This window comes from Teleopsis dalmanni, chromosome 2 (assembly GCF_002237135.1).
Source record: "Teleopsis dalmanni isolate 2A chromosome 2, ASM223713v2, whole genome shotgun sequence".
Taxonomy (NCBI): Eukaryota; Metazoa; Arthropoda; class Insecta; order Diptera; family Diopsidae; genus Teleopsis; species Teleopsis dalmanni.
This window is the reverse complement of record NC_051847.1, coordinates 171,214,330-171,232,659: the sequence shown is the minus strand read 5'-3', so window position 1 is coordinate 171,232,659 and position 18,330 is coordinate 171,214,330. Positions and strand designations below refer to the sequence as shown.

The following is an 18,330-nucleotide window of genomic DNA, read 5'->3' as shown; positions in this document are numbered from 1 at the left end:
GAGAATTTACATTTAATCTTCCAACGGTGATGTGCTCGAAAACCAAGACACAGTCTTACAGTTAACATTGACTTGAAACACAACATTTGCTGTACGACTATGTCTCAGTAATCGAGCGGTATCAGTACTACTACCGTACACTTAGGTTGGAGTATGCACATACAATATATATAAATAGATATATTTTCATACAACACTTCCTTATTATAAGCTTCGCCACAAGTACGAGTGGCAGCACAAGTTGTCAACACATCCTTCATTCAATTGATATTGTGCTGACATAAACACTGCAGGCGGCACTCACTAATACACTCAACGAGATACAATAAATTTTAGAACAAACACCCACAGATTGCTACACGAACGCGGCTATTCCTGTAATTGGATAGTACGTCTAGTTGCAATGATAGTATTACTACTAGCACTCGGAGCTACTGCACTAATACAATGACAAAGAAATTATATCAAATAATTGACACGCATACAGGATGACGCTTTTGCTAAAAATTCAACAATAGCAAGATGATGGCTATATAGAGATGCTCTTCCATGCTGATGTAGGCACTACATACCCATGATGAACATACCGATGAATATGTCTATGTTGATGATGATGATGATAATTATGATTATGATAACGATGATGAATATGATGATGATGATGATGACAGCGATGTTGATGAGGCAATGTTGACAATCATTACAACATCGAAGAACAATGCGCTGTTGAAGTGTATAAGCGCAACGGGTAGTATTGAAACTTTAAGGTTCATCGTGTTTATAACGGACGTACGTGGTGGTAACAAAAAGTGTTTCCTACATGCAACACTCCTCCTACTAACGTCAGCTACTAAAAACCGCTATATCGCAACATCAACGTCTAATAATATTGGCTGCCTGTGCTGTTGCACGTACTATTTCAGTTTTTGCCTGTCTTTGCGTCTGTTGAATCCTTTGTAGAAGATGCCACTTTTTTCTGTTCATTTATGCAATAACCGACAAACCTACTGTGTATCTTCTTTTCATATTTTCACATTTTTACATTTTTACATTTTATCTTATTATTACATTTAATATTGAACAATGTGCGGTATACATTTTTTCATAGGAGATTGTATTTCGGTTTTATTGTTATTTACTGTTAGAGTCATATTGTTTAAATAGTACCACATGAGTCTTTTAATACATATTAAAAAATATAAAAAATTTTCATACATACTATACATTATATGTATATATATATTAGTAAATATATAATATAAGCTTCTATAAGATACAATGAAAGAAAAACAGGAAAAAACTACCGCAATAATTCAAGACTAATTATTATTTTAAGTAATTTACTATTTTAAGTGGAAGAAAAGAAACAAAAAAAAAAAATAAAAATAAAAACATAAATAAACAAAAATATCAAATAAAAAGAAATAAAAATCTCAACGTAACCTTCTAATCCTTTTAAGTGCTGAGCAATTATCAAGTTACTTTGCAACTCTAGAGTAGCAAGGATAATGAATTACAGTGGCTGTTGTAAGCGCCGCTACACTGTGTTAAGGCAGTTTTTTTTTATAACGCTTTTTTTCTGTCGTTTATAAAGTTTATATAAGCAAATAATACTTGGAAATTAATGTGCCCTTGACTAACGAAAACAACTACAATTTAAGCATTTGCAGTCGGCCAAGAGGAACTTTGACATCTTTTGTACATGTTTTTCATTTTCCAGACTTTCAAAGAAAGAAGAAAGTTTATATTTTTATTTACGAAACACTTTAAAATTCATTAAAATGTGAGCTTCTTCTGTAAGATATTTCACTTCTTCACTTGGAACACAAAATAAACGTTTCCGTACGAAAAAAGATAGCAAACGTTTTTGTCAGGAATTTTCATGTTTTATTTTATCTTTCGTTTACTTTGTGAATAATTTCAGGCTGTTAAATTCTTAACCTCAACAGTTAAAAAACTGCGTGCGTAAAATTCTACTTTGTCACACATTTACGAAATTTTTTAATTGCCATTATTAATTATTTTTAATTAAACAAGAAGAGCAGCAGCTTATTAGCACAAATTGTTCAGAATTTATTAACAAAACTTTAGACTTTTGAAATGTTTATAAGCATGACAGCTGTAAGCCAAGCAGGTTCCCATAATTTCTGGTAATAATTTTTAGTATAAGTTAAGATGCTGAATAGCCTAAGTCAATGAAAAAAGAGATATATTTTTTCCCTTAGTACTTATATCTAAACCAATACGAATATTTTGTATAACAACTATATCTTAATATAAACCAATCGGTGTCTTATTTGGTAATAATTGGATAGCTACAAAAGTATCAACAATAACTTGTATTTTAACCATCAACTAATTATTAGCTATAACTAAACATGACGCCTACGTTGCAGGAATCTGCGAAAATATACTAAGTGATGAATGAAGGCAAATCGAATTAGGGTAGAAATATGCATCTCTCTGACGCTAAGCTGGCTGCTGGCGACTATACTTTCGAATCTGTTGAGGATCTTATCTATCTTGGCACCGTCGTAACAAACAACAGCAATGTTACCCTGGAGCTAAGACGAAAAATCACTATTGCTAATAAGAGGTTTTATGCGTTCAGACCGGCACTTCTCTACGAGTGTATCGCATAATATCCAGAGCTGCCAACTCTACTATCCAGAAGCTACAACTTGCTCAAAGTCAGGCTCTCCGAAGACTTTTCAAAATGCCATCGTACATCTACACGAATGGCATACTGAGACTTCAGAATTGACCCGATTAAAAAATATATAAGGGACAGAGCCTTGAAGTTATACACGAAAACTGGCAGTCACTAGCCGTACGGGGCAGTATGCAATTCTTAGATCAGTCATCGAAAAATCAGCAAAGCTTGTGTGGAATACATAAATTAGTCAAAGAGAAGGGACTGGGCATCTAAGAAAGTGCCAAGTTGCACTAACTCGAAAAAACCTCAACTTAAGAGTAGACAATTGGGATGTAGAGCTCTCTCAATAGAAAAAACGCTTTAAAAAATTTATCGAAAGATCTTTCGTCCTCTACGATTTGACGATAACTACCTTACACGACTGAACCACTAGCTGCACGACTTTTATTACAACATCGATATAATTCAGCGAATTAAAATTTGATTTGGTTGGTTTGGTTTTGCTGTGAGAATGGTTGAAGATGCGCCAGTGAATAAGGTATTTGAAGACGTAGTTAGAAGAAGGCAAAGCGGTAGACCGTGTATCCAGTGGAATAATAAATTTGAAGAAGCACTTATCGCACTTGATGCACAAGACGGGAGAAAGTGCGAATATAGTTAAGGCGCCTGGAGAGATATGCTGCGTCAGGCCGAAACCCGGTAATGGGTTACTTTTAAAAATGTTTAGAAGTAAAGAGAGTTCACAACAAAATGGTTAACGAGTAAAGGAATCTCCTCCCTTAGAAACAAAGGTTTATAATTAGACTGGTTCGTTTATGAGTATGTAGTCATAGAAGTCTTGAAAACGTTAAATGTAAAAGATGTCTAAAAACGACATCAAATCCTGAAAACATACATTAAAATCTGTAGATCTGTAATTTTTTGTGTTGCTACGATTTTGATCATATCTACAAATACTCAATATTTCAACCACACCCAATCAAAATCGTATCCTAAAAATTTATTTGAATCAAACTGTTTAAATGTAAGTCGTTTGCTCTTTCAAAAAATATTGTTTATTTCATTTAAAAATTAAACCAACTTTAAATAAATAAAACACAAATAAAAAACATCATAAATAACAAATATAATAAATAAAAAACATAATAAATGAAAAACACAATAAATAAGAAACATAATAAATAAAAAACATAATAAATAAAAACATAATATGAAATAAAACAATACTCGTAGGAAAAAAAGACATTAAATTATGTAAAACAAAAATTTAAATAAATAAAAACAATAAATATAATAAAGTATTATAAATTTATTTTTAAGAATAAATAGATAAATATAATTTTAAAAAATAGATATACTAAAGAAAATATATATAATAACACAATCAATATAATAAAAAAATAAATATCATAAATCAATAAATATAATAAAAAAATAGATATAATAAAAAAATAAATATAATAAAAAAATAAATATAATAAAAAAAATAAATATAATTAAAAAAAATATATAATACAACAATAAATAAAAAAAAGAACATTCATTAAAGTAATATGATTATTAAAGGAAACATAAATATCGTCGATACCTCGATATAGACTCTGATGTAGCATAAATAAACTGTACCATAAATAAATTCACCAAGGCAAGTATTTATATAAATTCATAAATAGCAGAAATAGAAAAATAATCTTTCTAAGATCTTTTAGGTTTTAGCAAATCTACAGTTCGTATGCTTACTCGAGTACTAACGGAGCATTGTACCGTTACGCCGATACTTATGGTTAGCATATTATAACAAGCAGGCTGTGCTAAAGTTGCTCTTATAAGTAGGTAAATTTTTAGGTTTTTTTCTAGAACTATATACGAAAGAAAAGATCATTTCCTTACTAGAATGACATAGATACTAAAGGTATCAGATCTTTGTAACTTTATCTAAACAACAATGGTTTAATAAGTATAAATTATGAAGTTATAATGGAAATAAACGTTGTGGCATCACAATGTCCAATAACTGTCAAACCAAGCTCTGGCACTACTATATAGCTATATTTATAATTTATATATATATGCAATATGCTACAACGTTCTATCTATATACGATTTAAGAATATATATCTTTTCATATATAACTCCCAGTGATACTAATAAAAAACATTCAATACCCAATAAATTATTGTATCTAAAGTTATCATAAATTATTTTTATTAGAGTCAGCAAAAGTACTTGTACAGCTCTAATGAGTTTTTGGGAATTTCTTTAATCACACAAGGACATTGAAAAAATTAAATGAAATCAATTTGCGTAGGAGCACACATAAGGATGATACAGAAGTTCTCTTGCCTATGGAAGCTGCATTCTTTTCAAACTATGGATTTGATTTATCGAAGTTAAAAAGTAGAAAAGCAAAGAACAAAAAACCAAAACATAAATCATTTTGCAATTAACTTTTAAAGTTCGTTCGTTACTAATTAAATTAGTTACATTCAATTTACGATTAATCGTTATAATCACAGTCACACAACTTTGGTTGTTGACATTCGAAAGTATTTCATGTTCAGATGACACAAATGGAAAGGACAAATGCAATCCACATCATACAACCTCACACAAGCATTTTCGCTTCCTTTCGATTGAAGAGCATTGCGCATCTTTTATCTTCACACCAATATCAACTCACACTATGGAACCACTCAAATTACAAGCACATCATTATTGATGATGTCGTACATATTTGTGAACTTATGTATTGTGTATTGTGTACTGTACATATGCATGAGCATTTCAGTGCTCTCTGTTCTTGTTCACAATTATCCAATAATGCAGTTCAATCATGTGAATTCAAGTTTTTATAATTCGGGGTAATCTATGCGCTCTACATGTGGCTTAACTTTCAGTAATGTAATCTTACATGTCGTTGACACATTTTAGCCGCTGCCAGTGACAAGGATGGATTTCCTTTTGATTTGCTTACCTGCAAAAGAGAGAAAAAACAAGAACAAATTTTGAAGATTAATACGTAATTAATTTAATTTTCTAATATACATTTATTTACAAAATAATTAGTATCAAATAATTTAATTATTTGTTTTGTAACAAGAATCTTCTTATTTAAACAGCTCTATTTTAATAATTAAGTTTGGTATCGGTTAATAATCAATTTTGACATCTCATTTGTTTTTTTCATTCTATATATGTAAATACACATTTAATACAACAACAACACAACACAACATACAACATAATAACAACAACAAGAACACAGTTTTTAAACCTTATTTACCTGATGTCCAGAACAAATTGAACCATTTGGTACACGCACTCGAAAAGGACTATGTACAGGACATGATGTTCGTGGACCCCAACGTGATGTAGATGGTCCCTGCTGCATAGACATTGAATTATAACTATTTGAACTACACGGATTAAATAGAGGTGGCGGCGGTAACGGCGGACCAGGTGTACTAAGACTAATATTACTTAAGCCACTCATGCTACGACAATGTCCGCCGCTCGATATTATAGTGTCACCAACATTGCTGCCACCTATTCCTCCCAGTGATATATGTGAACCCAATAGACTGCCGTTTAAGCCTACGCCGCCTCCACCGGACATCATTGACTGTGCCGGTGGTGGTGGTACACCTAATGGTAAAAGTCCACCTCCTCCACCTGTTCCATGGTGACACATCGCTGTCACCGCTGGTGTACCGCCTACTCCTACGCAGTTCCCGCCCCCGCCACCGCACGCTGTACCCGACCATTGACCACAAACACCACCGCTACCTCCTACGGATGCTGCGGCTCCTGCTACGCTGTGTAAACTATTTGTTGCGTGTGAATCGCCGCCACAGTAGTGATCCACGGCAAAACTATCTTGGCTACCAGAACATTGTAATCTGTGCGGTGGCGGTGGAGAAGTGGGCCTTGAGTAAATGTTTATTTAGTTGACCAGTTACTAATTTCGGCTATGTAACAGCAATTGTTATGTTAGACCAAGGGACCAACGTTGTATATATGGTATATATGGTATATAAGATATATTTGCTTCTTAATTAATTGAATTGATGCTAGCAAAACTATTCTCTTCGTTCCAGCACAGTTTGTTTGGCTATGTTTTCTCTATAAAAGACTTCTGTAGCAATTTTCATCAACATCATTCAGTAAACATAGGCATTCAGCATACGTAATCTTCACTATTTGCAGTCAGTAAATGTGCGTTCCTTTTTAATCACAGTTCAGCAAACTTTATAGTTAAATTCTATTATTTTATTTAATTTTAATTAATTTTATTTATACTTTATACTTTATATTTTTTTATTTTTTATTTTGTGGTTATATTGGCCCAATCGTAGAGTTAAAGCTTCAAACCCTACTTTAGTTTTAATTATAAATATTTCCTAATAACTTTTAACAACAACAACTATCTTGAAGATACAACAATTGAAACGAATGTTTGCATATAATTTTTTTTTAATTAATTTAACTTAATTTATTTCTCGATTTTTTATTTAGTTTTAGTTCAATTTTAATTATCTCTTCTTTATGATTCTTATCACTTTATGTACAATTGTGTATATTGTAAAATTATTGAGTTGTTTAATTGATATTTTGTGCGATAATTTCTTATTTAATATTAATTTTCTATTTTAAAGTTAACGATTTTAATTTTATTTAACTATGAACTTTATTTTAACTATAATATAATTATTATTTATTTAATCACATTTTTTTTTGTATTTACTTAACGAAAAAAATTTAAGGAGTTCATGATGTAGTTATAAATTTGTTAGTTTTAAAATATTTTTAGTATTTCTTTTATTAGTAAACATGCGCTTTCTGTAACAAAACAATATAGAAGTAGAAGTTATTAATTTGTTAAGACTGTATTTTATAGGAGAGAGTTGCATCTCACATAATATATTAAAAATAAAATTGAAATAAAAATTAATTATAATGAACAAAAAAAAAAAAATTTTAAATGATAAATAAAATTCAAAATTAAAAAAAAATTCAACATTAAAAAAAAATTCAAAATTAAAAAAAAATTCAAAATTAAAAATAAAATTAAAAATATGTTTTTATTTAATTTATAAAAAACTTAACAGCAAAACCAAACTGGGCTTAACACCTCTAGGACAGTTATTGATTTAAGGATAGTATCTACCTAGTAAGAGATCAAACTTTCAAACATTTTAATTTTAAATCTATTTTTATTCTATTTATAAAAGAATTAACTTAATCATATATTGTATTATGATATATCTTATTATAACGTAATTATTTTAGTTTTTGTTCCATATACAGAAATTCATTAATAAAAATTAAGATATGTTGTTTAATTATGATAAGTTTGCAAGTGTATATTAAAATTATCATTTAAAATAAAATTAAAATTACTAAACCAATTTTCCTTTGCTACATTTAATTAGGATCAAAATATTCAATTAATTTGTAAAACCTGCTACTAAAATAGCAGAATTTTAATTACTATTTACAGATACCCTACACATACAGTAAATTGATGCAGTACCAATAAAGGTGTAGTATTATCTATATTACCTTGAAAAAAAACTGGGTCGTTCATTTATCAACGTTTTTCTCTATATTAATAGTAGAGAAAAAACTAGTTGATATCACATTTAAATGACGTCTATTAAAAAAAAAACCCATTTTATCAATCTCCGTATTGGTTAATATGTTTAGAACATTATTAACCATACATACTTGACATAACGATTTAATCTAGTCGTTTACTCACATGGCTTCGTTCAAGCGATATATAACCATAGACTAAGCATGGCCTCATCATCAACTTCCAAAGCTAAACCAGCAATCAGCTGAAAGAATAGCCCAACAAAATGACCAATTATACAGTATTGTAACGTTAACAATATATTTACAATATATATTGTTAACCATATAGATATCTACAGAGTAAAAAATTTTGTCTACATCAAGATAATGTGATAAATGTATAATAACAATCATATTTTTTTTAGTCGACATATTTTCTTGATAAAGCATCCACCCAGCAACTAGTATCTTTGAAGAATAATTCGAAAGAGATTACCACGAACAAAGAAGAGATCGCCAAAACAGAGGCCTATTTTAAAATTCTAGACATATCGTTTTGTAAAAAAGGTTATCAGATAGCAGATAGTTAGCAGATATTATTACAAAATTATTAGAAAAATATTGAAGGGGAAAATATTTAATTCAAATTTTGCCCAAATTTTAAGTTTTTATAAGTCTAATCAAAAACCTTTGCGTTCCCTCTATTAATCTGCCAAAATCTATTAATTGACACAAAAAAAAAACAAATTAAACTTAACATAGACTTAACTTGTACATTGAATTGTTTTAAACAGATATTCGTTACTATGACAATTATCATATATTAATTATCAATATCAATTATAAATACAAGTTGTTCATAATATTGATTAAAATTATTTTTCAAAACAATTTTATAGTACAAAATTGTAGCAGAATTAATTTTAACTGACTTTAAAGATGATAGCTTTGTGTGCCAAATATACAGCCCACTAGAAATTTTTTTAAGGGCAGTAGTTATGTTGTCGAACCCGAACTATGCTACCCTATGGTTTTTTGTAATGCCTTGTAAGTACTTAAAGTTGTACTGAACAATAATAACTTAATACGTTAGTTCGTACTAAAAGTTTAGCCTTAAAAAACATCTAACTACAAGAGTCGATCAGAACCAACATCTTTCATATATGGTAATTATCTGGATACATTTCAGATTGCAACATAAACAAATAACCAATCGGTTACTCATGAAATTTATACAACCTTTAAATATATAATAAACTTATAAATTTAGGTTGTTATTCTTTAAACTACAAAAAGTATGGCTTTGAGAATAAATAAAGGACTTTCATTATACTGTACTCGTAAATATATACTATAGGAAATCCTTCAAAGATAACCTTTAAGAAAAAAGACATAAAAACATTTTAAACATTATTTAATTTATTATTAACCAATGAAGGTACTTCAACCTTCGAAAATAATGTTTACAAGTATCACAAGATATTCGTAAATATCCAATCGATTGTTTACAAAGAGTAACTGAATGATATTATCTGTCTGAAGGGAAAAAATGTTATGTTACTCGTATTAAATGGTAGAAAAGAAAAAGAATAAGGAAAAAGAAAAATCTTCACAGAATGGGGTTGAGTTGTTGAGTTGATATTTTCTTTTATATTTCGTTGACTCTTTTAATTTTTTTTTCTTTATATTTTTTTCTGTTTTTTCTTACTTTTACTTGTTGCAGATACAAAAGTCAACAGCTGGGAAAATTAATTAAGCTAAAACCATTAAAACCATCAACAGCCTGTTTATATATAAAAGCAGCAGTAATGTAGGCAAAAAATTAGTGTAAAAGTAGCCAAAAACTTTTTCAAATAAACACAAACACAAACAGCGAGAAAACGAAAAAAATTACTTTAGCAACGGTCACTTTAGTAATCAATCATCTTAAAATAACAATTCTGTACCTTTTTAAGTGACGGATCCGTTTCGCTTTCAACATAATTGTAAAGATTAGGAAGTTTTAGTAAATTAACTGCGAACTTCGGAAATGTTACGGAACGAAATATGCCACGGGCAAATTGTTCCAGCCACTCTAGTGACAAACAAAATAAACAAATTCTAATGTTACTAGAACTACCACGAGTGCTAAAGTGTAATTTTATGTAATTGTCATCGTTTAATGAACTCAATTTAATTATTAAATCGATGATATGTACTCGGAAGCTGTAGTCCTGTTTTTGATAAATAACATTTCGAAAATGCGCTTAAATTACCAAACAACAACTACAACGACAACAACAACAACAATAACAACAACAACAACAATAAATTGTTTTTAATCATTGCACAAATTTGGTTACAAAAGTTATTCAGATGGAAAAGCAAAGGATTTTGTAAGCTCATCCCGTGACCTTGATGTGTCTTACAAAGAAACGGAAGAGAAAAAAAATATATTTCCTGTGTTCAGTCATTACTTTAAAAGGAACCGATATTATAATTATTAAGATTCTCTTTAAAAGGGTTTACTATTGTAGGCGTAAGTTGGTAAAAATTTAAGGATTACGTCATAGGAACAATACAAATATAAAAAATGAAATTATAAATATGAGAAAATTTTAATGTATTTATTTTAATGCAAAGCGCTAAGCTCTGTACTACGGTATCGGTTCTGACAGGTCACCGCGTAATAGGAAGACCAGTACGCACGCGAGACTTGGTTTATCCCAATCTTTGAACTTGAAGAAAGAATCCATGTTCAAACCTTTTTAAAAATGCCCACTTTTCGAAATAGAAGACTAAAAATCTTTGCGACTCCTTTTATTACTAATCTGACAGAACTGCCGTTCTGTGAAATTAGGGAGTTAGAACTAAGTTTATAAACTTATTTGGTGGATTCGTTTTCATTTGAATGTGTGAATCATGCCTTTCAGCGTCATTCATACGTTAGGCTCTGTGTATAAACAACACTTAACTATACCTATTAACACATTATGACATTATTTAAACTCCAATGGGTTATGGAATATCATGTACGATGGTATCCTTCGAATTGAAAAGCCGGACGGAGTGCACGTAGTTGGGTATGCAGATGATATTGCAATAGTAGTGGTTGCAAAAACTCTAGACGAAGTGGCTAGGAATTGCAGCGCTACTATTGCAGCAGCTAAATCGTGGCTGCAATACAGCGGATTAGAGCTTGCTGAACATAAAACTGAGGTGCTATTAATCAGCAGTAGGAAAAAGATTGAACAACTCTCAATTAAAGTGGGTGGAGTAGATATACAATCTAGCCCCCAACTTACATATCTTGGTGTAACCTTAGATAGTAGGTTGAGTTTCAAAACTCACCTAAAACAATCGGGAGATAAAGCATCACGTGTCTGCAACGCATTATCTCGATTAATGCCAAACATAGGAGGTCCCAAGGACACCGCTAGAGTTCTTTTAGCATCAGTTTCCAAGTCGGTGATGCTTTATGCTGCTCCGGTGTGGGCACATGCTACAACCATTAAGTCGTATTCACGTGTAATGAAAAGTGCACATAGATTGTCAAAGCTACGCATCTGCCGTGCTTACCGTACAGTATCGGACGATGCTGCGGGAGTATTGGCTGGACGCATACCAATAGCGTTCTTGGCCAGAGACAGTTTCTTACAGCGCTCTCGTCGGCGAACGACTGAAACTGGGCAATCTCTGGCAGAGTCTTATATACCTTAATGAATGGCAACATAGGTGGGACCATTCCCAAAAATCAAGATGGACGCATTCGTTAATTCCAAATATAAGAGTTTGGATTAACCGAGGATCTGGAGACTTGGGATTTCAATTAACACAGTTTCTTACGGGGCATGGCTGCTTCCGTGAATACTTATACCGGTTTAGGCTAGCAAGAAACCCGTACTGCCAGTCCTGTCCAGATAAAATTGAGAGTCCTGACCACATAATTAGAGACTGTATAAGATTCGTAGATACTAGACAAAATATAGAGACACTAATTGGGGAATCCAGCCCTTCTACTATGGTAATGCATCGAAGAATGGAGCTTTTACAAGAGCATAATCTCTAGAACAATAAATACTGTTAGAGCGGACGAAATACTTAGTACACAATCGGAGTGAATGCACGCTAAGTTCTCTTCTAACCTACCCTGTGAAGGAATACCTTAACTGGTCGTACTGCAGGGATTTTCAGGATTTTGAGTTGAGAATGTAGGGGACTTTTTAACCGTAGGCATGTATGACTCAATTTGAGTCGTGCATGAATCGGGCATGCAAATGGTACGGGCCATTTGTATCTTTTGAAGATTTTTCCCCCAGGTCCGATACCAAAAAAACAAAAAAAAAAAAATGGGTTATGGAGTACAAGACTGAAATACTAACTTAACGTAACCCTCAATGCAATAGAATTTATTTTATTTTTATAATAAATCGTAGTTATCAGATAGTTCTGAGATACCTAGAAAAAATCTATAAAAAATCTGTATCAACATATTGTACCGAAAAACTCCGTGAAAGTTTTTCTTGTTCCCGAAGCGAAAATTACTAATTTAAGGACGAATTTTTGAAGCGATTGTGACCATAAAACAAAAAACTATATAGTGGATAGCAATATTGGATTTAAAAACTTCAATTTTGATGAAATTAAAATAAATTTTAATTGATTGATGATTTTTTTGAGCTTCTTTTTATAAATCAAGGTTGTGTTATTAAGTTTAAATCACATTGATTTCTATTTATAGATCAGGTTAGATTATACCGGCAATCTCTAGGGGATCCACTTAGGCTTTTTAGCTCTAATTTTTATTTATAATATTTAATAATGACATGATTTTTTTAATTTTATATTATTATTACTTTTTTCAAGAAATTGATTTCGAATAATATCGAAGAAGGAGCATTATTGGACATAATTAAGCTACTGCATGTCTTCTTTTTTTAAAATTGAATTTTCGGATAATATTTTGCCGTTAAATAAGTTGACAAAGTAAAAAATAGCAAGGATCTAATATATAAATACATTGAAGAATTTGTTAAATATTTTTAGAAAGTCAGAATATTATATGACTTAACATTTTTCGTTTAATATATTAAAAGGTTGAGTACATAAGATATTTTAATTATTTTAACATTATGGTATTATTACCAAACTCGGCACCCATTTTGATGTTAAATATAACGCATATCTGTTTTAGATATTTTTGCGATATTTGCATCTTTGATTTACGACTGTTTAAAGTAATTCAATATCTTACGGATTAATGCACTGCTTGATCCATGAGTATATGACTGTGTTACAATTTAACACAAATCATTGAATTTTATTTATTTTTTTCAGAGCAGAAAAAATTATTAAAATAATATTTTTAATTTAACAATATTTCTTTGTCAAAAATTAGTTTTTATGCATCGTGAAAAATTTGCTTATCCAGTATTTTAAAAATATCTAAAGTTATTTCACAAAAACCACTGTCACTTTTCAAGTTGTAGTAGAAATGTCATCACATTTTGACACACAACATGAAGATTGGCACTTCCAAAAGTGATTTGGGAAAATGAATTTTTTTAATATTCACCAAATATTCGGAAAACTAAATACTGTTCTCTCCTCTTATTATAAAGGATTATTACTTATAGAAATAAATTGGAGATACTTAAAGATTTTTAGAAATTGTTGGGTTTTTAATTAATAATATTAAAGCGAAAAGTTCATAGAACTGCCTCTTTTATCGATTTATTAATTAATGTTAAATGAAAATAAATTGAAACAAATTATATTAATTAAACATTTTTTATAAATATATTAATTACATGAGAAATTAAATTAGAAATCGATATTTAATTTTGCTTTAAATAAGTGACTTGGAAAAAAAAATATAAATAGGAAATATTAATTTCCTTCATCAAGGAATTTTTATTTTAATAAAAAAAGGGTATTCAAAATTGTTTAATAATAAGTAAAAATTACCTTATGTTAATAGATAGTGTTATTAAATTAAAAAATAAATAATTTATTTTATTATAATGTATTTCAATCAATTTTCATATTAATTTTGTGTAAAAAATGCTGTTGTACGACTATTATAGATAATCCTGAAATGTTTCGATGCGAATTTTTAATGGAATAATTCACTTTTGAATTCAATGAACAAGTATTTATTTTGTATATTTCAAAATCTAATTGCATAAGCTATTTTAAACCGCATATTGCCTTATCAAACAAGACCGTGCCAATACGGTTTATGTTACTCATACCACCCGTGGTACGCCGAATGCCGAATGGCCATTAAAACTAACGAGTACATATGTGTTTACTAAAATTGATACAATTTTGCTGATAATGGACCAACTCTGGCAAGCTTAGTTTGCTTGTGAAATGAACTAAATTTTTATAGCACAACTAATCATAATTTTTGATTATAAATATAAATAGTAATAACCATAAACTAAATATTGCATTAATTTTAACATGATTTATTTTAAATTAACTTCCATATTTTCTTTATATATATTCAATTCTTATATTTATATGTATGTAATATATGTTATATAATATTGGTTTTACACATAAAGTAACTTCGTAAGCGTTAAACAATACTGATAAATAAGCTCAATTATAATAAATTTCTTTGATTTTATTTCTTACATTTTATAAATCAACTCTACACATTCTTTATTTATATTCGAATAATAACTTATAATTAAACTGGTTTTATCTTACCATTATTCAAGTTATACTTATACCAAATTAATTATCATAATAAAAAGCTATTTTATTTTAAAGTATATATATCTATATATATAGAATCTAAATATATATTGAATAGAATAGGAATTAGCAGGGTACTGGCATAGAATAAATACAACCATGACAGATATTTTATGCTACGAATGAAGACCAGACGAATACCAAAGAACATAATATTAAACGACGATAGCGACTTTCGGAATTGTATTCTTATCCGGTCCCAGATTAAAGACGAATTTTGACTAAGAATCTAAATAAATTACTCATTAACTCAGACAAATTCTCATGTGTCAGTGCCCTTCCCTAGCCAGAAGAAGATTAAAAACCCTGGGATCTCCTTTTCTAACTGACCTGACTGAGTTGTCATCCTGTAATGTTAGGGACCTAGCCAAGTTCATAGAACTGTCAGGTTGGTTTTCCTTTACCTACTAGGGGAGTCGTTATCTTTCTTTGGCGTTAAATGTATACTGATTACAATCTATATACAAATCAACGTAACTCCTGTGGTACCACAATGGGCCATTATTTGTGCTTAAGTGGGCTTTTTGGAATATAAGGCCGCCACTCCAACCCAACCCCCCGACCCCCCAGACAAATTCTGTTGAGATGGTAACACACATCATGGTGAATCATCAGATTACAACATCTGTTTTATTGCAGAGGAACGCTTTACCGGAGTTGTAAGGGCACTACAAAACCCTAACTCGTAGTGTTGCTTCACTAGCGACTTTTTCGGTTACAATGGTATTTTCTATTATATATTCAAATTAATATATCTAAAATAATAAATTTAAAATGTGTACAAATATTTTTATATATTTTTGTAACAATATTAGTTTTCTGTTATTTATTAAAACTTTATTAATATCTACTATTTAAACAAAAGTCAGCAAAAGTTGTATATTTAAAGTATAAATACATAAAACATGAAAATTTATTTAAAAAGTAAAATAAATACTTTTACTTGCATTTAACTATGTATTTGACTTTGATCAAAAAATTCATAAATATTTCACAAAAAATAAAACTTGAATTTTTCCTCATATTTATAGAATATTCATCTGCACATACAGTTGAATAAAATTGTTAAAACGATTGCTGTTAAAAAATCATTGAAACATTTAAAGTATTTGAACTTTTTTTTTGAACGAATACGATTTAATTATTTTTTCGTCAAACTTGAATTGATCCCAAAATCATTTTCAGCTAACTACGGTGTTATTGGTAACTGGTTCACTGTGGTACAAATTTGTTTGCAGTCATGTGGAAAAAGGATTAAACCCAAATAGCTTATCACCTTTCATTAGCAGTTCCATGGTTGACCTAATTCAAATTCGAAATGAAATTGTACATTTTTATAAAACATTTTTAAATCTACGAGTATTAAAAATAGTTACCTTTTCATCCATTTAATAAAGAAACACATACATATACAACAACACCAGAATTGAATATTTTGTTAATTATAGAAATAAATATACATGTTGTAATTTTCAATTACATACAATTAAATTAATAAGAAAGTAATTTTTTATTTCAGTTAATGATCATTTTTTGTATATAACAAAAGTCTAAAATCTTTCGAGGATGAAACGAGAAACCATTTAGTACAAGGCACGCAATTTAAATTTAATAGATTACAAGATAGAAGATACTAGTGTTAGATTAATTTAATTTTAATTAATTTTATAGAAATCACAGTAGGATCCATCTTATATTCAAAATTTAAGGTACGGGTGAAATATATATCAAAAATAAGTACACTAAATGCAGTTTCATTTGATATATGTACATTGCAAAATGATTAGGTGATGGAACGTAAGAAAGATGGACAGCTAGAATGATACCAAATATAACCACGTGAATCAAATGGCAATCGAAAGAAACAAATTACTAGCTCACTCAGATGCTAATCGGACATGGTTGTTTTCACAAGTATCTGTATCGCATGAGAAAGGTGGATCTAACCTACTGTATTTATGGCGACGGAGACTATGACCACACAGAACACACCTTTTTTTACTGTAATATGTGGCTACTATTTAGAAAAGAGACAATAGCTTAGATTTGATCAACAAATCCCGAAAATATGGTGAAAGAGATGAAAGCGAATAAAACTTTTCTGGCTTCACTTCAGTTGTCGAATAAATATTTCGTATTTTACTAAAGTATCTCAAAACAGAAATTAGACCTAGAAAAGAAAATCAGAAACTAGGCTTATAAAAAGTGCAGACACCAAGATAATGCGATAACACAATGGAGATCTGGATGCAGATCAAAAATCAAATGGGCATGGCTTGAAATGCCAACATAAAAGAGACCCTTCTCGAAGTAATTTGAAAGCGATTCCGAGGGGAGAAAAGTCTTTTCGAAGAGCGGGTGTTTTAGTCTGTACACTAGGTTAGATTTTCAATACTATTACATGTAATAAATGATATAGTAATATTACATGATTTTAGAAATAATAAACAATATAAAATTTTTGTGACAGATACATGTTCTTCTATTTCAGTTATTCAGACATAACTGAACTCAGTAATTGAATGTAGTTGGCACCTATTCGAGGTCTATCTGTCTACAAAGAGTTTATATGTTATCATTCCATTCATGTATTGAAAAATGTATGAAACTAGTAGGTGTTAAAAAACACAGACTGACTATTATTGCAAAATCATACCGTCTCTTCGTACTAATCAAGAACGTTAAAGCTAAAACTGATAATTATAGACACATATATGAGTCTTTCTATAAAAATTGAAACAAAAATTAAGAAACCAATTTAAAAGCTTCTAATTAATTCTGATCGTAATTATTATTAATATTATTAGTAAATAACTTATGATAGATATGTGAAGAATAATCTGCAGTAGAAATCATAAATCATATGTCAGAATCATGAATCATTTTATCATTACTAAAATTATTTAGTAATTATTAAGCCAAAACAAGATAATAAATAGATGAATAAACTTATTTAATTAAAAATAAATAAACATTTTTATGCGTATAACAATTTAACAAATTTTGTTAAATTATTATAAATTAAAACTAAAATTATTTGGTATAATTATGTATGAGTACGGCAATAATACAATATATCATAGTTATATTAATTCGATTTTATATTATATGAATATTATTTTTATATAAAAAATATATTTTATATAATCTTGAAATTACTTTTCATCTCAAGTTAGCTTTTAAAAATGCTCCAAAATATCTATTTTTATTGCTATTATTTGTTCAGAACAAAACAAATTTATTTTTATGTCAAAGCAATAAAAAAGGACCCTTTCTATTGATTATACTTGTTGAATTATATACTTATATATTTCATTAGAAAGCAATAAGAATATTTATATAGGACTTGA

The 18,330-nt window shown here is 29.5% G+C and overlaps 1 protein-coding gene across 6 annotated transcripts in view; it reads right to left on the bottom strand.

Annotated features, from left to right (window-relative positions):
* LOC119677310 (peripheral plasma membrane protein CASK) overlaps positions 1-18,330 on the bottom strand; it is a gene marked incomplete at its 3' end in the record, with an annotated part of 73,242 nt that overhangs the window by 17,652 nt on the left and 37,260 nt on the right. Inside the window, 1 exon segment of one of the 6 annotated variants that reach the window (XM_038088600.1) lies at positions 5,940-6,926. In XM_038088600.1, coding sequence (XP_037944528.1) covers positions 5,940-6,347 — 408 coding nt within the window. 6 annotated transcript variants of the gene reach the window in all.